This window comes from Schistocerca americana, chromosome 5 (assembly GCF_021461395.2).
Source record: "Schistocerca americana isolate TAMUIC-IGC-003095 chromosome 5, iqSchAmer2.1, whole genome shotgun sequence".
Classification (NCBI taxonomy): domain Eukaryota; kingdom Metazoa; phylum Arthropoda; class Insecta; order Orthoptera; family Acrididae; genus Schistocerca; species Schistocerca americana.
In genome coordinates this window covers 99,899,667-99,922,195 of record NC_060123.1, presented here as the reverse complement: position 1 = coordinate 99,922,195, position 22,529 = coordinate 99,899,667, and the positions used below count along the sequence as shown (strand labels likewise).

At 42.0% G+C, this 22,529-nt stretch overlaps 1 protein-coding gene across 1 annotated transcript in view; it reads left to right on the top strand.

Annotated features, from left to right (window-relative positions):
• The window catches only part of LOC124615945, a 373,296-nt gene that overhangs the window by 248,891 nt on the left and 101,876 nt on the right, over positions 1-22,529 (top strand). Inside the window, exon 2 of the mRNA XM_047144145.1 lies at positions 9,329-9,467. Within this exon, the coding sequence (XP_047000101.1) occupies positions 9,329-9,467 (139 nt within the window). The remainder of the gene's footprint in view (positions 1-9,328; positions 9,468-22,529) is intronic.

Genomic DNA, 22,529 nt, shown 5'->3' with positions numbered 1-22,529 from the left:
GTAATCACGTAGCTGTAGATGAAGATGAGATACACCACACACATTTAAAGTGAGATCCAAACTGCAGAATGTTTTGTTTCTTTCGCGACTGTCCAGTGTCGCAAACAAAGCACAATACACTGACTGAAACAGATACGCCATCGAGACCTTGACCGAACGCAAGCAGGTCCGGATGGAATCCCAGTTCGGTTTTACAAATCGTACTCGGCCGCCCTGGCTCCTTACTTAGCTTGCATTCATAGCGAACATCTCGCCCCGCGCAAAGTCCTAAGCGACTGAAAGGCAGCGCGGATGACACCTGAATGTTCTTTTCCTTTTTTGAATCATCAGTCTTCTGACTAGTTTGATGCGGTCCGCAACGAATTCGTGCCCTGTGCAAACCTCTTCATCGCAGAGTAGCTATTCCATCCTACATTCTCAATTATTTACGGAACATACGGGGCTATTACAAATGATTGAAGCGATTTCATAAATTCACTGTAGCTCCATTCATTGACATATGGTCACGACACACTACAGATACGTAGAAAAACTCATAAAGTTTTGTTCGGCTGAAGCCGCACTTCAGGTTTCTCCCGCCAGAGCGTTCGAGAGCGCAGTGAGACAAAATGGCGACAGGAGCCGAGAAAGCGTATGTCGTGCTTGAAATGCACTCACATTAGTCAGTCATAACAGTTCAACGACACTTCAGGACGAAGTTCAACAAAGATCCACCAACTGCTAACTCCATTCGGCGATGGTATGCGCAGTTTAAAGCTTCTGGATGCCTCTGTAAGGGAAAATCAACGGGTCGGCCTGCAGTGAGCGAAGAAACGGTTGAACGCGTGCGGGCAAGTTTCACGCGTAGCCCGCGGAAGTCGACGAATAAAGCAAGCAGAGAGCTAAACGTACCACAGCCGACGGTTTGGAAAATCTTACGGAAAAGGCTAAAGCAGAAGCCTTACCATTTACAATTGCTACAAGCCCTGACACCCGATGAAAAAGTCAAACGCTTTGAATTTTCGGCGCGGTTGCAACAGCTCATGGAAGAGGATGCGTTCAGTGCGAAACTTGTTTTCAGTGATGAAGCAACATTTTTTCTTAATGTTGAAGTGAACAGACACAATTTGGGTATCTGAGCGGTAGAGAATCCTCACGCATTCGTGCAGCAAATTCGCAATTCACCAAAAGTTAACGTGTTTTGTGCAATCTCACGGTTTAAAGTTTACGGCCCCTTTTTCTTCTGCGAAAAAAACGTTACAGGACGCGTGTATCTGGACATGCTGGAAAATTGGCTCATGCCACAACTGGAGACCGACAGCGCCGACTTCATCTTTCAACAGGATGGTGGTCCACCGCACTTCCATCATGATGTTCGGCATTTCTTAAACAGGAGATTGGAAAACCGATGGATCGGTCGTGGTGAATATCATGATCAGCAATTCATGTCATGGCCTCCACGTTCTCCCGACCTAACCCCATGCGATTTCTTTCTGTGGGGTTATGTGAAAGATTCAGTGTTTAAACCTCCTCTACCAAGAAACGTGCCAGAACTGCGAGCTCGCATCAACGATCCTTTCGAACTCATTGATGGTGACATGCTGCACCGAGTGTGGGAGGAACTTGATTATCGACTTTATGTCTGCCGAATCACTAAAGGGGCAAATATCGAACATTTGTGAATGCCTAAAAAAACTTTTTGAGTTTTTGTATGTGTGTGCAAAGCATTGTGAAAATATCTCAAATAATAAAGTTATTGTAGAGCTGTGAAATCGCTTCAATCATTTGTAATAACCCTGTATTACAATCTCCGTCTCCCTCTTCAGGTTTTACTCTCTGCAGCTCCATCTAGTACCATGGAAGTTATTCCCTGATGTCTTAACAGATGCCCTATCATCCTGTCCCTTCTTTTTATCGCTGTTTTCCATATATTCCTTTTCTCGCCAATTCTGTGGAGAACCTTCTCATTCTGTATCTTATCAGGCCACCTAATTTTCAACCTTCTTGTGTAGTACCATATCTCAAATGCGTCGATTATATCCTGTTACGGTTTTCCCACAGTCCACGCCTCACTGTCATACAAAGCCGTGCGCCAAACGTACTTTCTCAGAAATTTCTTCCTCAAATTAAACCTGTGTTTGATACTAGTAGGTTTCTTTTGGCCGGTAATGCCCTTTTTGCCAGTGGTAGTCGGCTCTTTTGTCCTCCTTGATCTCTTCTCTGTGGTTATTTTGGTTCCTAGGTAGCAGAATCCTTAACTTCATCTACTTCGTGATCACCAATCATGATGTTTAGTTTCTCGCTGTTTTCATTTCTGTTACTTCCCATTACTTTCGGCTTTCTTCGATTTACTCTTAGTCCAGATTCTGTATCTATAGACTGTTAATTCCATTCAACAAATGTTGTAATTCTTCTTTACTTTCATTCAGAATAGCAATGTCATCAGCTAATTTTGTAAATGATATCCTTCCACCCCGAATTTCTATCCCATTCTTGAACCTTTCTTTTATTTCCGTCATTGCTTCTTCGATGTATAGATTGAACTGCAGGGGTGAAAGACTACATACCTGTCTTACACCGTTTGCAATCCGAGCACTTGGTTCATGGTCTTCCACTCTTACTGTTCCCCCTTGGTTCTTGTACATATTGTGTGTTACCCGTCTTTCCCTATAGCTTATCCCTATTTTTCTCAGGATTTCGAACATGTTGCACCATTTTACATTGTCGAACGGTTTTTCCAGGTCGACAAATCTTACGAACATGTCTTGATTTTTTTTCAGTCTTGCTTCTATTATCCACCGCAACGTTAGAACTGCCTCTTTGTTGCCTTTACTTTTCCTAACCCCAAACTGATCGTCCTCAGTTTTCTTTTCTATTCTTGGGTGTATATTATTCTTGTAAGCAGTTTACGTGCATGAGCTGTTAAGCTTATTGTGCGATAATTCTCGCACTTGTCAGCTGTTGCAGTCTTGGGAACTGTGTGGACGACGTTTTTCCGTAAATCCGATGGAATATCGCCAATCTCATACTTGAACACACCAACATGAATAATAGTTTTGTTGGCACTTCCCGCAATGATTTTAGAAATTCCGATGGAATGTTACCTGTGTACAAGAAGGGTAAAAGATCGGGCCTGAAAAATTGCAGACCAATATTCTTAACATTGGTTTGCTGAAGAATTCTTGAACATATCCTAAGTTCGAATATAATTTCCTACTGACTGAAAAGCTCCTGTCCATGAATCGGCATGGTTTTAGAAAGCATTGCTCGTGCGTAATGCAGTTTGCCCTTATCTCACATGATATACTGTGAACTATGGATGAAGGCAATATGCAGATACCATATTTCTAGATTTCTGAAAAACGTTTGACACGGTACCCACTGCAGACTGTTAAAACGAACGTACTCTGGCTAATGTGCAAATAAAACTGCGAGGAAACGCTTCTGGGAAACATTCAATTTTGTCAGATGCCCTATTCAGTTTGGATTATGAGATAGTTGTGCGATCCTGAGTGATAGTATGTCTAGGTACAAATGAACTGTTTGGCGTGGACCACACGATAGAAACTTTACTATGAGGTGGTGTAGCACACGCAGTCGTTCCGTTTGAACTCAGTTCATCCCTGGTGGTGATAACGACTGACCACCAGTTTCCATCTTCTCTCATATCAGAGTCGTCCTGATCGACCTGGTATTCTTCGTCTGACGAATCGTCTGCAGTTACGTCACAGTCAGATTTCGCCGACATCCGCTGTAATTCTTTGCGCGTTATTTTTCTTCTGTTGTTCATCTCAGGGGCATACAAAAACATAAGACAACAGTGGTAAAAGCCAGTTTTTCTACTCATTCGCGAGCCTGGAAATACACAAAACGATCGCCGTAAAAGCCACTCTGAGAATGAAGTACACCTTTCCTGCAGTACCGCTTGGACTTCCATAGCAGTCTCTGCTGATAAACGTGTTCTATAATACTACATTACAAATTTTTATGTACTTACCAGGTTCTGATTGGGGAGGAAAAATAAACTTGGAGATGAATAATTAACAATTATTTGACAAATCAACACAACATAAGCGCAGCACACTGTCTCTGCAACATCACTGTAACGCAACTGGCGGAAAACATTAGTTTCCTTCTTGGAACATCATATGGGTTGCTCTCGATGGACATTATTCGAAACTAGATGTGTCTTACTCACATCCTGACCGGTGGGGCAGCATCCTACGAGCACTGGAATCACTACCGCCCCCAGTAGTCTACGAATACCACTTCACAGGACGTATATATCCTGTTGGTAGTTTAAGTATTATGAAACTTTTGCTCCCAGCAGTTTAACATATTCTAGCTTTTGCCAGACCCTCCCATTTTTCCCTTCTATTGCTCCTTCTACCGCCAAGTTAACTAATCCTGATTGGCTTAACAGATGACCCACTAACCCGTTTCCTTTTTCTGGTAAGAGTCTTCTGAACACTCCTGTCGTCACCCATTCCTTACAGCACCCCTTCATTGTGTGCTTTAGTATTCAGTATCACGTTTCTAACGCTTAGTTGCCTTTTTCGGATTTTCTATTGTTCACATTTCTTTTGGTCTAAGATTCTCTAAATTCTGACAGTAATAACAGACGAATAATTAATAATATTTCCGAGATAACAGTCAAAGTTGTAAATCAAGTACGGCCCGCGCGTTAAATAACCGTACGAGTTATCACTGCGTCTTAACTTCTGTATTGGGTACACAAAGAAAGGATGAAAAGTTTTAAAACGTTAGTGAACGTTTAACGGCATCATACCAGTGGTAAGATTCGTGATGCTGGAGTAGGTCCTCTGATAGAAACACATAAGGCTTAGAAGACGTATTAAAAGGAGTGGATAGGAAACTAAACAATGAATAGGGATTGTGGTCAATAAAAGATACTGACGATGAAGTGCAGAAAAAAGAATTGTCAGCTACTAAATACGAAAACTATGAAGAATGGAGATGCATCACAGTAAGCGAAATTATTATTTCTAGGAAGTAAGATACATGGGGTGGCCGAAGCGTCAGAGACATCGGAAACTTATTGAGGTAGGCCTAAAGAACTTCGATTGGCTAAAAGTATCTTCTGGCTAGAAACGAGGAAGGAAATTCTTACGCTGTAATCGACCACAACATTTTACGAAAGTGAAACGTGAAAAGTGAGGGACTTAAAAAGAAAGTGCCGACGCGAGAAATATTGAGAATTAAGTGTAGAGGTAGGAATGAAATGAATAGGTACTATAAAGGCGAAATGTGTTTGTGAAAAGTCTTACGTGAACAACGGCTAGGCTAGTGGTACATATTTTGAAACACGCAAGAAGAAGTCACACTACTCGGGAATAGTAAAGATACACAAAGATTAGAATATGTAACACAGATTATGTAATACACTGGGTGTACAAAGATGAAAAATTGAATAAACTAGAAAGACAAATAAGAAAATGTTGGAGGACGGCATCAAAATAGAAAAACTACAAGAAAGAGAGATAGCACGAACAAATAGCAGAAAGTAATCCATTCAGTGCACCGATAGAAATATTTCTCTGAAAATGAATTTCCATTGAGATTCGATTTACAATACAATTATTAACAAGTAAGTAGAGTTACACAAGCTCATATGTAATATTAACGCAAAGAAGATTGCATACCATGCTAACCAGACAGGGAATGCTTTGAACTGATCCTTGAAAAAACGTACTGTAAGACCAGCTCCAAAAGATATACGTGTAACTTGAGCAGGTGGAGATTTCGTTCCCCGTCCAACACTGGTTTCTAATTTCACTCGGACCGGTTCCGGTTCCATACACCAAAAACTGGCAGCGAGTTCGACAACAGCGATACCCTAGAACGGAGTGGCAGAGCACTTAACTCGAAATACGCTGCACAATGGTAACATATGTAGCGGTGTCTGCAATAACCGTTCTATTAGTAGGACCCTGGATAGTTTTTAATATTATTCGATTTTACACCCGAAACTGTAGGAACCAATGGCTTGAGGAGCGGTGCATGCTGCTTTTGTAACTCCATCTCCCTCCCACCATCCACCCCCACCCCTTATGTATTTACAATTACAAGTAGAAATTATCATAAACAATTTCCTTTGACACAACTAAATAAAAAAAATTAACAACTGCACAGAGGTAACATTTTTATAACCGTAAATTAAATTTCCTTAAGAAACAGAAATTTCAAAACACAAATTTGTTTTAAGAAAGAGAGTACAATAATAAAGAAGAATGTCCCAAATTTAACAACTCCTGATATGCAGAAGAAGCTTTGAGAGAATGACTCTATCACTAAGTACAAAATTACAGTGCAGTTATGAATGCTTGCTGTGCCTAAAAGAAACGAAACGAAAGGTCGAAACTTGCGCTGCGCTGGACAGCATCGCAAAGAGTTTCTATAGTACGATTTTCACCGGTGTGCGCGCGCAGGTATTGATGCATCACAACGAACCATGTAGCTTCAACGAATCAGGCCACGTCAGTCGAGATGTGGACGGTAACACAGGAAAGTCCAGTATACACTGTGCCTTGTTAGATTCGAATCCGTGGCCAACGTTCACGTACAACGAAGAGCCACCAAACAGAAGTAACAAAAATCGGTGGGATAAGCAGTTAAAGATACCTGCAGTTTGCTGGACGAACCCCATTCTGGTAGACCTTCGGTAAGTGTTGATGCTAAAAGGGATACCTATCTAACGAGCCCGAAAGAATCGGTGCGTGTTTGTGGTCGAGAATTAGGCCTAAAAAAGATTACAGTTCATAAGGTTTCAGTTGTTGCATGCTGTCTAACCGAAACGATTCGAGTTTGTTAGAGATATGCTTAATGAGGTAGACCATGATGAACGGTTTATGAACAAGAGTCTGTTTAGCGATGAGGCCACATTCCATGCCTGTGCTCATGCTCAACGCTAGAACATCGGAATATGGGTTTCTGAAAATCCTCCTACCTTCATTGAGTATGAACGGTAACACTGCTAAGGTTAACGCGTGGTGTGCCCCGGTGCATAGTAAAGTTATAGGCCCATTTTTGTTGGCGGAGCACACTAAGACGTCAAACACTATCTTGACGTGTTGCAATTGTATGCCGTGCCACAGTTCTCAGGTTTCATCTTTCAAGTCGGCGCTCGCCCACACAACGCCAACAATGTTCGCTAGTTTCCGGATACGTACTTTGCCCAGCGTTGGATAGGAGGGGCTGGTTTGAAGTCATGGCCACCACAATCTTCGAACCTAATGCCTTTAAACTTCCACTTTTGGGGTTATGTGAAGCAACGTGTGTGCAGTGAATGTATTAACGAAATTAATCATGTATTGTATAAAACATTCTCAGACTTCTTGCTGCGTCTTTCGAGAGTAAAACCTCGAGCTTTCGACGGCTTATACCATCGTTTACGTCAGGAACAACTGACTGTGAAAATTGCTGCTGTGTTGGCTTTATATAGCCCAAAGACGGCTTCTGATTGGTCGGTGTTTACATCTTACAGTCACAGACGGTGTCAACGTCGGCGCTCGTGGCGCCACCGCTCCCGCATTACCAAAAACATTGCGACGATTATCACTGGCTCTTCTCTCCATCGAGAGCTCGCTTGAAGGTTTCCTCCATATTCTTATTTCTAAAACCTACTTAATTATAGAGTCCCAGTATCTGGAAGCCAGGGACAAAATTTTTGTTTCTTCAAACAGTATTTTTCGTTTGCTTCTGAGGCTGTGCTCAGCAATCAATGGAGTGGCATCATGCAAATTCACCAGAGGAAAAAAAAATCAAAACCACACCTTCTGCTAGAAAAGTTATGGCTACAGTGTTTTTCGTTTCCGAAGGACTCTTCCTTGTGGACATCATGCCAAGTGGAACCACCATAAATTCTGATGCATATGTGACGACCCTGAAGAAACTTCAAGCTCGACTGAGTTGTGTTCGACCACATCGGCAAAAGCAGGATGTTTTGCTGTTGCACGACAATGCACGGCCACATATCAGTCTAAAAACCCAGGAAGCGATCAGAAAACTCGGATGGACAACACTGAAACACCCACCTTACAGTCCTGACCTGGCTCCAAGTGAGTATCATCTCTTTGGGAAACTGGAAGACTCTCTTCGTGGAACAAGATTTGAAGATGATGACTCACTTGTGCACGCTGCCAAACAGCGGCTGCAACAGGTTGGTCCAGAATTTTACCGTGCGGGTATACAGGCACCGGTTCCAAGATGGCGTAAGGCAGTTGAGAGGGATGGAAATTATGTGGAGAAATGAAAATATTGTTCCTAAAGGATGTATCTACACACTGTAAAACTCGGAAGGCGCACGTTCCGAGTTGTAGGTTGGATGAGGGAGAAGAGTCCAATGAAGTTCTGCGAGCTCATCTCGGACGCGCAGACTTTCGGAAGGCCTTGCTTTGTCATGGAGAAAAGGAAATTCCTTTGCAGTTTTGTGGCGACGAACACACTGAAGTCGTTTCTTTAATTTCTTAAGAGTAGCACCATGAGGGTAGACATCAAACAGAATAACCCCTTCAGAGTCTCCGAGGACCGTCGCCATGAGTTTACCGCCTAAGGCTGTTGATTTGAACTTTTTCTTCGGAGTGATAAATCCAAGTACCATTGCCTGTGACGATGTCTCACAAACAGTTGTCACGATCAGCCTCATAACGTGCAAGCAGTTCAGCACAGATGGTCCTTCGTTGAGATTTATGGTGTACTGTTAGGCGGCGAGGAAACCAGGAGGCACCCCAACTGGTGGACGAATTTGTCAGCACCACTAATAGAGACATCCAGTTGAGCAGCGTGGTGTTTGATTATGATCCGTTGGTTCCCTCTAACTAGAGTGTCTGCGCGTTCCAACACTGCAGGAGTCACAGCTGTATGCGATTGGTCAGCTCGCGTTGCGACCGTACAGGTTTGCGCAACCTTGTTGCGATGATGACAGACACTCACCCAACAACTCACCGTGCTTTTGTTCACTGCCAGGTCTCCAAAACACTTCTTCAAGTGCCCATAAATATCTGCAATGCTCTGGTCATCAGCCACAAGAAACTCAGTGACAGCTCTCTGATTGGAACGCACCTCCGCTGCAGACGCCATTTGGAAGGCTACGCATAGCGCCGCCATCTATTGGAACTTTATGAAATGATAGGGTCTGAAGTAGGATTATTACACTATGTCCCACAACAAATTCCGCATTTTTAAACCGAAATTGGCCAGGGGGAAAAGGTGTTGCATTTGCACTGAACGCCTCTCCTATTTCATTTGCAAACTTTTATGCAGTTTCTGACACTAGCAGAATGCGTGTTTGTATTTTTGTGTATCGTCAGGGTGTCGGCTGGTGTTGCAGGTGTTGTTGGCGCTGGTGGTGGCCTGGGGAGACGACGAGGCCCCGCCGGAGGGCTACTACGCCTTCATGGAGGCACCGCTGGCGCAGCCGCCGCGGGTGCGCAGACCGCCCTACGCGCAGTCCGACCACGACTGTCCTGGTCAGTACTGGCTCCTCGTCAGCGTACGTTTGTTCCAGTTAAATGGATGTTCACAAAATTAATTTCTTTAGATATATTTCTCTCAAAATGACCAGTAAACAGTTACATAATTGCCTTTATGGTGAAATGTTAGCAGCAGTAACACACTGACATCCTCTACTCTTTCAAGCAAACTTCGAGGGGCGTTTGAAAAGTCCGTGCGAAGACCGAGAGATGGCACCACCGGCACGTGTCGAGGTCATGTTTAGTTAGTAGCATCTTTCGAAACAACGCACACCAAGTTTCAGCCATACTGGTCTATTCCTTTGTGTTTCGCATTCAAGTGCATCAAGGAAGGCAAAACGCCTCAGGAGACTAAAGAGAAGCTTGATAAACATTACGGTGACTCTGCACCTTCGATAAGAACGGTTTATAAGTGGTTTCAAAATTTTCGGAGTGGCCATATGGGCACAAGTGATGCTGAACGTGCTGGGCGCAGTGTGGAGGTTACAGCTCCAGAAATCACTGACAAAATCCATGATATGGTGATGGATGGCAGCAGAGTTAAGGGGCGTGAGATTGCTGGTGCTGCGGGCATCTCGAGTGAACGGGTACATAATATTTTGCATAAACATTTGGTCATGAGACAGCTATCCGCAAGATGGGTTCTGCGATTGCTCACGCTTGACCAAAAACGGAATCGTGTGAAGTGTTGCAAAGATGGTTTGCAGCTGTTCAGTAAGAATCCGCAGGACTTTAAACGTCGTTTCGTCACTGTGAATGAAACGTGGATACATTACTATACTCCTGACACCAAAGAACAATCTAAACAATGGGTTACCAAGGGAGAATCTGCACCAAAAAAGGCGCAGACCATTCCTTTGGGCGGAAAGGTTTTGGCGACTGTCTTTTGGGATTGGCAAGGGATAATCCTCATCGACTATCTGGAGAAGGGTAAAACTCCAGAATGAGATTTTCACTCTGCAGCGGAGTGTGCGCTGATATGGAACTTCCTCGCAGATTAAAACTGTTTGCCGGACCGAGACTCGAACATGGGACCTTTGCCTTTCACGGGCAAGTGCTCTACCAACTGAACTACCCAAGCACGACTCACGCCCCGCCCTCACAGCTTTACTTCTGCCAGTACCTCGTCCCCTACCTTCCAAACTTTACAGAAGCTCTCCTGCGAACCTTGCAGGACTAGCACTCCTCAAAGAAAGAATATTGCGGAGACATGGCTTAGCCACAGCCTGGGGGATGTTCCCAGAATGAGATTTTCACTCTGCAGTGGAGTGTGCGCTGCTATGAAAGTTCCTGGCAGATTAAAACTGTTTGCCGGACCGAGACTCGAACTTGGGACCTTTCCCTTTCGCGGGCAAATGCTCTACCAACTGAGCTACCCAAGCTTGATGGGGCGCGAGTCGTCCTTGGGTAGCTCAGTTGGTAGAGCACTTGCCCGCGAAAGGCAAAGTTCCCATGTTCGAGTCTCACAGTTTTAATCTGCCAGGAAGTTTCAAGGGTAAAACTATTACAGGTGCATATTATTCATCGTTGCTGGACTGTTTGAAAACCGAGCTACAAGAAAAACGCCGGCGATTGGACCGCAAAAAAGTCCTTTTTCATCACGACAATGCATCAGCACACACCTCAGCAGTTGTGGTCGCAAAATTAATGGAAACAGGATTACCACTCGTTTCACATCCCCCCTATTCTCCAGACCTGGCTCTCTCGGACTACTATTTGTTCCCGAATTTGAAGAAATGGCTGGCGGGACAGAGATTTTATTCAAACGAGGAGGTGATTGCTGCAACTAATAGCTATTTCGCAGACTTGGACAATTCCTGGTATTCGGAGGGGATCAACAAATTACAACAGCGTTGGGCGAAGTGTATAAGTCTAAAAGGAGACTATGTCGAAAAATAAAAAAAGTTTACCCCAAACGCGTAAGTACTTTTTATTTTTGCACGGACTTTTCAAACGTCCCTCGTAAAGACAATTCATTTTTATTACAGTGGTCTGAGTGTGATCATATATTTAGAACGTTTCTTTATTTAAATACTGTTGAAATGTAATAGTTTAGTGCGGGACGTGGTCAAGTTGAGTCCAATCTTGTCTGTAGGTCTTAAGAACGATGTGTGCCGCGCTGTTTGAGGCACCATGCCACGGATTGCGTGGCCTCTGCCGTCGGAGGTTCGAGTCCTCCCTCGGGCGTGGGTGTGTGTGTTGTTCTTAGCATAATTTAGTTTAAGTAGTGTGTATGTCTAGCGACCCATGACCTCAGCAGTTTGGTCCCTTAGGAATTCACACACATTTTAACACTTGAACGATGTGTTTTTGGTGGTAATGGCTTCAGCCAGTGGAAAAGCAGACACTGCTGAAGTCAAGTGGAGGCGGACACTTTTTCAGGGTGCGTTTAAGGCAGCGATTCGGGACGCTTTTACGTTTGTGCTTGAAGAAGGCAGGCTGCCTGTGGTAATGAATGTTATGTGATCGTGTAGGTGATAAAGCTGTTATAAGACTTTAATTTTTGAGGGCAGTTTTACGTGAGATGTTGAATACTGTGGGGGCACTTTGAATTCTGGAAAAAGGCAGACCTGTCTGAGCTGATGTGAGTCACTCGGTCCTGTATTCTAGGCAGTGAACAACCGCTACAATGCTCTTTTGCCAATTCCAGTACAGAAATGGAATAGACAGAGTATGAGTCTCCACTCTTCATCTCACGTGTGTTAATTTGTAAATCATCACGTTCAAAACTGAATTATTTTGAACCATGAATTTTTCTTGTGTTGTGATCATGAAATGGACTTAGTTCTCCCGCGTCTATGCTGACTATTCAGCTTGGGGATTCTGCTACCATTCTCATACCGCTCTCAACGCGACTTCACTGCATTTGATAAGGCTATTTCCTGTCCGTATTTTAACTGGGAATTGTGCAACCACTTTCCGTTTATTTGAGATGTAGTTTCTTGGATAAACATTTAACGTAATCCTCTGTCGTCTACATCAATTACAGAGGTTAGAGTAGAATCCTTTTTATTAAATTACTCGTGTATCTTTTATTTTATGTTTCTGTGTATTTTATGAATTCGCAATTCTAGCCAATGCATAAACTATTGTACTGCAGGATCGCAGTTACAGATTATTTTTTGCAGCGACTTAGCTCCTGCGCATGAAAGCAGACGTGTGCTGTTCGCCTCTACGATATTATCAAGCTATTCCTTTTTTAAACAGTTACCTATGGTGCAAGCAACATCAGGTAAATTTGCCACTGGTTTGCTCGTTTGGAATGCTGTTTAGAGAGCAACTACTCCGCAGAAAATTGTTAGGTGACGTTGCAAACTACATAACCGTTTTAAAAAAGAACTACTGGAGTTACAGGACAACATACCAACTTCGTGTGTATTTCTTTGGATACGTTGTATTCTGTCGGATCTACGTGCAGTGCAAAAGCGCTGTGTGAGAGACAGAAGAGGATTATTTATCAAATCCACTGCTAGGTGGTGTCGGTGGCAAGATCACACAATTGTTCTTAGCATACCATTAAAAACAAACGTGTGGTTGTTTTAACACCATTAGAATATAGAACAGTGAAAATTTAAAATAGCCTTGTGTCGTCTTCTTCTTTGTCTTCTGATAGTCACAGATTAGGTCTATCTACCACTTCTGACCTCACATCCGTCAATTAACTCACCGTCCTATGTTCCTTTAGGTTTGTATTGTGAGACCATTTTTGGAATCATAGTTTCTTCCATTTGTTCCAGATATTCATTCCAGTTTTCTTCTGTTTTGTCATTTACTGCAAACATATTCAATATGTCTAATCTTTTCGTTATGAATCCTTTTCAACTTAATACAATCTTTGACTGATTGTCTAAATTTCATTTCAGCCGCCTGAACACATCTAAAATCTTCCCCATTCATAACCTAAATTTGACTGCCATACAGTAGAACAGGTACAGCCAACACCTTATAAAATATCATTTTTGTGTCTGTTCATGTATTTTTTTAATTTTTTGCATCTAGTGCGACATACAATCTGATCTCTCTGTAATTTAATAATTATTTGCACCCTTATCTTCGTTAAAAGTAATGTAGCTCCCTAAGTGACTGAAGTCCTGAACCTTCCAAAAATTTAATCTTCAGTTAGAGCATTGTTTTATTCTGGATATTTCCAATGGAATATTCAATTAGGTATATTTTTGTTCTGCATATTTCCCATCGAATGCCATTGTCTTAGTTTTATTTACTGCTATCTTAAAATTACAATACTTTCCAATTAAGTTTAAAAGATGGATTGATTTTCCTAGTTGAGGTTTTGCCATTTATACAATATCGTCATCATATAATAGTAAGTTAACATTAAATAATCCACGTAAACGTTAAAAGAGTAGGCGATAAAGTACACAGTACTCTCATACCTCTGTTTATTAGAGTATTCTCTCCTGTGTAACTGAGGACATCAAGTGCAGTGGAAGTTCCACTGCACAGACTGTTAATGCAGCTTAAGTGATTTGGGCATCGATGGTTCTCATAATTATTCACAGGATCTTTCTGTACATCCTTATATAATACGTTAAAATAATCTGTACGACTTAGAATTTATGTACACAGTAGTGATTTTCTTATGATAAAAAACGTTCGATAAAGTGTACGGCAAGTGGATAAAACTATACATAAAACCATTATACTACAGTACATGAAAAATAAGGATATGTGGTATCATCAGTTTTCTGCTATATCAGCAGGTACTTTGCGTCTCCATTTTCTGTAATACAATGCTTCCTTCTTAATGGTACTGTATGTTTTGCCGTTCATCACATCGTCCAGGATCTGAAATCTCTTCCTTCCTCGCCTCTTCTTTCCTTCCATATGCCCTTCCAAGAATGTTTTTATAAGCCTTTCCTTCTTTCTTAATATATGTCCAATACAGTTTGATTTACTTCTGTCTATGACATCTTTGCTCTCCCACTCTCCTCAGTACTTCTTCATTTTGCACTCTCTCCACACTTCTCATTCCTTCGATCATAGCTATGTCCACATTTCAGAAGCTTCCAGCCTTGCTTTATCTTTCTTCCGCAGTGTCCACGTTTCAGCATCATGTATTAGAATACTCATACAACACTTCATTAGCCTTTTCCTCAGTTCATTGTCCATATTTCTGCAGAAAATTCACCTTTTCGTATAAAATGCTTTCTTCACCATGTTCTCGTTTTAATTGTTCTGCTGTCCTTCCACTCACTTTCTATCCTGCTTCCGAAGTATTTAAGGCTTTGCACATGTTCTAACTCTTCTCCATTCAGGTTTATCTTTATCTTTTTATTTCCCTCTAGTGCTATTGCTTTTGTTTCCTTTGTATTGATTTTCATTCCGTAACTGATACACAAGGCTATTAAACATCAATAGGCAGATTAGCTGTCGACAAATGCTCTTCCTGGAGACTGCTAGCTCCGTGCTGAGATCTACCAAGTTGTTTACTTGCGACGTTGATAGAGCCGCACCTCGCTTTCGTGGTACCGTTTGCAGATTACTCATGAAGAATATATACCTGGTGTATCACATTCGGTAGCGAAAACTGACATTGGTAAAGGTATACAATAATAGTGGCAATAACGTTCCAGGAAACTCAAGTCCGCAAAGCAGTCGTTCGCGAGATAATTGTGAATGTGTGCTTGCGGGTTGTCACAGACTTTAATTCGAAATAATTCCCTCGTCAGTACAAATGCATTTGAAATACAAACTTTAAGATCTAATTTGGTTCAATTTCACCTGTAATCTACTTACAATTTACTCTCCACTCTGCAACAGGTCCTTTAGAAGAACTTTTCGTTAGTTCATACATATTATAAAATTGGATATATACGTGTGTGTGCGAGTGTGTGTGTGTGTGTGTGTGTGTGTGTGTGTGTGTGTGTGTGTGTGTGTGTGTGTTCCATATGTCCTGTAAACCACGGAACCGTTTTCAACCAAACTTGGTACACGTTTCCTTTACAGTCAGGCAGCAATCGCTGTGCGGATGGGTTAAGAACCACATACCTAACATAGTTAAGATGATATGACGTCACAAAGAATAAGATGTGTATAAAACTGCAACATCGTGCATGACGTTTAAATGTATTTCTTATGTGCCACTAACTGTATTCGCAATATATTTCTTAGGCAGTAGCCACATACGCCGCCAAATGTTCGTCCAAAAGTATATACTGCTACCACTTATAGTTCTGAAAATATGACATATAAACACCGATATGCGTGAAGAACTGCCACAGTGTACATGGCCATTAAATTTGTTACTTTTTTCGACTAATTACATTCTCAATACATGTTGTAGACAGTGTTCGCATATGCCGCGGAATGTACCTAAGAAATTTTATTGCTGGATGACACATGGGCAAGAAATATGACGTCATAAACACTGAAACGCATGAAAAATACCTCCATCATGCATGAAGTTTTAATACATTTATTCCTTACTACTGAGATACTCGTACAGACGAGACAAATTAAGGGAATTCCTGACATGTAGCAGCACTTTTGACAGCTTTCGACTGTGAAGTGCAAACGCCTGTAGACGAAAACCATAGCTGTTTACGGAGCTGTGAAGATGTATTTCCATAGGGATGTTTACAAAATCGCGTTGTAGATACGCGAAGCAGATGCGCCCAGCGTACTGAAACTGTCCCGGATCACGTTTGTTAATTTGGATACTGTACTTACACATTTGTGCATTACACATATTTATTTGTACCGGTACGTCTGTTTCATAATTTAACAGGTGTTTTCGCGAGTACATAGAAATGAATTTTTTTTCATAGTTCACTACGAACAAAGCAAATTTTTTGTTTGCGTTTGCAATTGAAAACGCAAAAATACCCGGCTAATATCAGGTCTGTCAGCTATTTTCGAAAAAAAATGATTATCAGTGGAATAATGATTTTACTTGTCAGCAGCATACTAATGCTTCCTCCAACACTACGATTGTGATGTTAGTAGTGTGCTGGCAGTGACTGCAAGAAGTCTGAAGAATCACGTGCATAAGTTGATTAAAAACAGAAATGTATTTCTCTTGAATTCAGACATAATTTTTGTTGACCAGGGGTATGGCCACGTCTTGTAAAAGATTCGGGTTCAGAGGTTTTCAATGACAATTTGTAAATAAAGTGTTGACTTAGCTCTCGTTATTTCATTGCCTCCAACTGTGTCAAATTTACAAACTTCCTAAATGAGTACAAGATACACATGCACCGTATCTAGAAACCAACAGTACAGGGTGTCAGCCAGTCAAGGAATATTTTAAAAAAATGTATTTCAAAGGCCCACTCAAACCTTAAATTTTATCCCAGAGCAACTTACGCTGTGCCTACGTGATACAAGTTGTCTGTCTTTCAGAACCGAGGCAGTTCTGTCCAGTTAAAGCTGTTGACAAGAGACGCCTTGAGCCTTAGGCTGAAAGTGCTAGTGAATTCATGCCATCGGTTTTAGCCAATAGTGTGCCTGGGATACGGGGTCACGTGTGTGGACTCTGGAGCGTTTCACAGTGCAGAACACGGTTGCCTCTCTCTCTTGTGATCCAGACCTCGAGCAGAACGGACGTCTTTCTTGGGAGGCAGATCCTCTGGCTCTGCATTCCATGGAAATGTGTGACGAGGGCCTCCCGTCGGGTAGACAGACCGTACGCCTGGTGCAAGTCTTTCAATTTGACGCCACTTCGGCGACTTGCGCGTCGATGGGAATGAAATGATGATGATTGGGACAACACAACACCCAGTCACTGAGCGGAGAAAATCTCCGACCCAGCCGGGAATCGAACAAGGGCCCTTTGGATTGACATTCCGTCACGCTGACCACTCAGCTACCAGAGGCGGACTCTGCATTCCATGACCGGCCACCAACATCAACTAACATGAACCGCCTCCCCTTCCATTGTCCACTTCAATCTGAACCCGAAACTTTTACAAGACACGGCCATACCCCTGGTCAACAAAAAATATGTCTGAATTCAAGAGAAATACATTTCTGTTTTTAATCAACTTATGCATGTGATTCTTCAGACTTCTTAAAGTCACGGCCATCACACTACTAATACCACAATCGTAATGTTGGAAGAAGCATTAGTATGCTGCTGACAAGTAAAATCATTATTCCACTGATAATCATTTTTTTCGAAAATAGCTGACAGACCTGATATTAGCCGGGTATTTTTGCGTTTTCAATTGGAAACGCAAACAAAAAATTAGCTTTTTTCATAGTGAAATATCGAAAAAATTTCATTTCCATGAACTCGCGAAAACACCTTTGATACCATGAAGCAGACGTACAAAGAAATATGTGTAATGTACAAATGTGTAAGTACAGTATCCAAACTAACAAACGTGATCCGGGACAGTTTTAGTACGCTGGGCGCATCTGTTTCGCGTATCTAAAACGCGGTTTTGTAAACGTCTCTTCGGAAATACCTCTTCATAGCTCCGTAAACCGCTATGGTTTTCGCCTACAGGTGTTTCCACTTCGCAGTCGAAAGCTGTCAAAAGTGCTGCCACATGTCAGGAATTCCCTTAATTTGTCTCGTCTGTACGAGTATCTCAGTAGTAAGGAATAAATGTCATCCAACAATAATTCAGTTGTTCGAGCTCCTAGACTGGCCTAAACCTAGTAACGTCCGACCCTAGGCGCGCCCCTTGTATACCGTACAATGAAATATATTCTCTTCATTTTAACTAATTTCCTATTCTGTCATTTAAGGGCAGCCCTTGATGGCCACTTACAAGTCCTGACCGCTCGTCCTCCTGTACATTGTCGTTGTAAGCAGAATCCAACACCCTTCTTCCCCCTTCCCTGCCCATGTACACAACTAATATGCTCATAGCATGAACCTAAAAGGAGACACTTTAGGATATGTGATTTCTTGTTTCGTCATAAATGTTAAATAAAAATGCTTACACTAACAAATATCAATCGAAAGTGTTACGTATGGAGCGGGTCAGGTGTTCATAGACAGCTATTTGATTAGTGGGAGCCGGTTTCTTGTTTGACAGAATCGGTTCAACGCCCAACTGAGGCATCTTGGATTCTTTTGATGGTTTGGGGGATGGAAGCAGCTGTAGAGATGTTGTGAACACAAGCGGTTCTTTTTTAATTCTTTCAAGTTTAACAGTCATCCCATCTCTGGCGCAGTTTAGCGTCAGCTCCTAATATTTCCACTTGGTATGACAGGCGAAACAAACAGCTTCTGGCACACCCATAGTGCCTGGAAGTGGCGCACAGACTAACATATCTGGCACGCCGGGCGCTAAGTCGACTCCTGGACCACAGCCCGGCTCGGAGCTGTGATGGCTGCTGCAAGCAGCGACGTCTCTTAGGCTGTGGCTCGCGTCCTGGTGACGTGATGGTAGGCAGGGCTGCCCTGGAAGGCGAAACCTGAATCGTTGGCTGTGGTGTTGCATCAAGTAGCGGCATGCACGAGCGACAGGGGGCTGGTGAGTCGTCCGTTCGTGCCTTGGAAGCGGTGGGGTGTTGGTTGCCGCGCTCGGCCGTTCAGGCAGTGGACTGTGGACAACCGTTTGGAGTCCGGCAGCATCGTAATTGCTTCATGGCTGCGCCAGTAGATCTCGTGGCAACGATCGACACTCTGCGGGCGAAGCAAAACAGCCCAGCCAAACCGATAACAGCCTACTCGGCTGGACTGGAGTTCAAATGCAGCTGCTCGATGCGGACTTTGTGGAAAGGCTGCGTTTTTGTGTGTCATCGGAGAAAGGTACATGACAGGGTCGGTGAGCGATGTCCATCTGCTGTCTCGCGGCTGTATAGCAAACTGCAAACACTATACGGGGGGAGGGGGGGGGGGGCTGGTCAGTGTCTCAGGTCGCTGGTACGCGGAAGTGGTGGCACAAAAGCAGTTGGCCTCTGCTGAATTGCTGTATCAGCAAGGGCGTCGTCCAGCAATGGTCAGTATGTGGGTCCTGCTGCTTTTTCCATAGCTCTGGCGGGGTCTGTTGTGTCACATGTATTTGTATGAAGTTAGGTGTTCTTCTTCGCGTAATTTTAATAAAAATTAATCACAATTAGTGTTATATTGACTTCAGTTGCACATTTGCCAACATTCGTATGTAACAATAACTTAACCAGTTCCCCAGTTAGGTGGGGAATTTAATCGAAAACTTTACATTTCCAGTACTCTTGTACTAACTGAGATGATACTTCGTACTGAAGCCAGTTTTGGCTCATAACCACACACTTGCCATTATAATCAATCAAGTTTCAATTTTATTTTACTGACAATAAGTAGTCTTGACAGTTTTCAAAATGCATTAAGAGAGTATTGATACCGTTATTTTACATCAAACGCCCCAAATATGAAGTTTAGAAAATTATAAGGTATTGATAATGCTGAAGTAATTTCAAATAATACAAATTTTTAATACGGTACATTAAACAAACGTAAACAGAAAGGCTGATAATTATCATCACATTATGGTTCAGTGACCTCTAAATTCACTTAGAACGTTAACTTCTTTATTTTGAAGTACATATAGAAAGTTGTAATTGATCTAATATGAAAGCACTGCGTACAAAACAAACTGGAAACTTAAAATAGTAAATTCTGATGCCACAAGAATAATCTGTGACTGAATAATCGCTAGTAAAAAAAATGATAAATGTAAATATAGAGTGTAACAGCACCATGAAATTTCAGATACACGACTTCAATGCAAGTGACAAATTTGTATCAATCACTAGGGATTCACCATAAATCAGATTTTCACTACTAAATAAAGGTGCTAGAATACCCAGTTCCATTACAGGTTATACCTATTAAAGCAGATATTGAAACGTAACCCTGATAATCATAATGAAGATTGATTCACTGTGGTCCGCCACGAATTCTTCTCTTGGCTAACGTCTTTATGCTTCATGATCACTTGCACTCTACATCTTCAATTACTTGTTGGATTTGTTTCAATCACTGTCTTACCCTACAGGTTTTACACTCTACAGATCCTTCTAGTACCAAGGAAAGTGATCCAGGATGTCTTAACACATGTCCAATATCCTGCTGCTCTTCCTTGTCAATGGTTTCCATATGTTCGTTACTTTGACTGTTCCGTAGAGAACCTCTTCATTCCTTATAATTCCACCAAATTTTTAACATACTTCTGTAGCACCACATCTTGAACGGTTCGATTCTTTTCTTTTCTGGTTTTATCACAGTCCACTATTTACTACCATACAATGTTGTGCTCCAAATGTACGCTTTCAGATGTTTGATAGCAGTAGACTCCTTTTGTCCAGGAATTCCATCTTTTTCTGTCCTAGTCTGTTTTTTATGTCCTCCTTGCTTCTTCCGTTGTGCGTTGCTTTGCTTCCAAGGCAGCAGAATTCCTTTACTTCCCCTCCTTTCTGGTCCCCAACAGTGATACTAAGTTTATTGCTAATCTTACTTCTGCTGCTCCTCATTCCTTCCGTATTTCTTTGGTTTAGTTTCAGTTCATCTTCTGAACTCATTAGACTGTGCTTCCCGTTCAACACATTCTGTAATTCTTCTTCAGTTTGACAGAGGATGACAGTAACGTCAGGCAACATTATCTTTGACATCCTTCCGTCCTTCATCCCGAATTTTAATCGCACTCTTGAGCCTTTTATTTCCATCATCGTTTCTTCAATGTAAAGATTGAACAATAGGGGCCAAAGATTATACAAAGTAATGTTATATTATAACGATGATCGCGATTTACTTCATTTGTAATGAAAAGTAAGGTACAATTGGTTAAATGAGACAAAAATTGGTAAACATTGAAAATTTATTAAGAGCTGTATCTTGCCTAGCATTAATCCTTTATCGAGGGCATCCACTGTTTTCACGATTTGCCACATTTGTTTTAACTTTCTGGATGGATCCACTTCCCGTCGCTGCAGTTGTCAATTAACCTAATGGATGTCAACCGTATAAACTTTGTTCTGTTTGAGCGTATTTTAAATATTTGTATACTGTATTTTCAAAACGGGAGGTTCGGATGTTGGGGGAGCGCGGGAGGGGGGGAGTGGTCACAGTTTATTATCCCTCCCCCACAATATAAGTTGCCATCGCTTCCACTTTTAACAAGCTGCAAGTGATTCCGATTTTAATAATGACAACAACAGAATTATAAAAGTTGTTTTAATATAATAATGTGCTTACATCAATGATTAGTACATCACTTCAGACACAGCTTCCTAGCATCATTTGAAAAGTATTCGTGCAGTAATTTGAAAAGTGCAAGCGTCTTGAAATTATTTTAAGAACTATAATAATAACCAACGTTCACAAATTTGACAACTTCATTACGTAAAAAATCTAAGTGCACCCTCACCATTACCAGTCTTTCACTTAGCACTAATTTGTGAATGTTTAAATGAGGGAAAGGCTGATTCTTTCAGTCGTTTTAGAATGCGTTCGGGTAAATCAATCTTCCTTTTTTTTTCCCTCAGTAGAGAGTCTTCCTCCCCCCCCCCCCCTTGCCCCCCCTCCCCCTTGTCATGCCTCTCTCAACTTCTTGTTTTTAGCCTTTCTACTTGTTGACTCAGGAACCGTGCCGGATTTGCCGCTGGCAGCAAGTATGATTAGTCGGTGAATGGACACCTTTTCCTGGCTGAAATAGCTTTCAGAGGCCGGTGAGGTCTCAACCCAATCCACTTGACTTAGCCCACAGGAAAGGCTCTGATAAGTACCAGGTGTAAATTGTAATTGTCTACAATCCCTTGCCATTTTCGACAGTCTTAGTTTTCAAGCTTCTTTGTTCTCCGAAAGTTAAAAATTTGAAAATTAATTTGCGTAAAAACATAAATATTTTTAGTAAAATGGTCTTCCGAAGGAGGATGGGGGGTGTGGGAGAGGGGAACACAGATATCATGAACCTCATACCGACCTCCTCCACCTCTGGATACACGTCTGGACGTTTCTCACATATTTTACCACACAAACCCCTCGATATAACAATGACTATGCACATTGAACAAATTGTGCCTGGGATATAAGTTCCAATATACCTGGTCAAAAATAGCAGGTTGTGGTGAGCTACTGTGATGTCCACACAATTCGAGGAACATGGG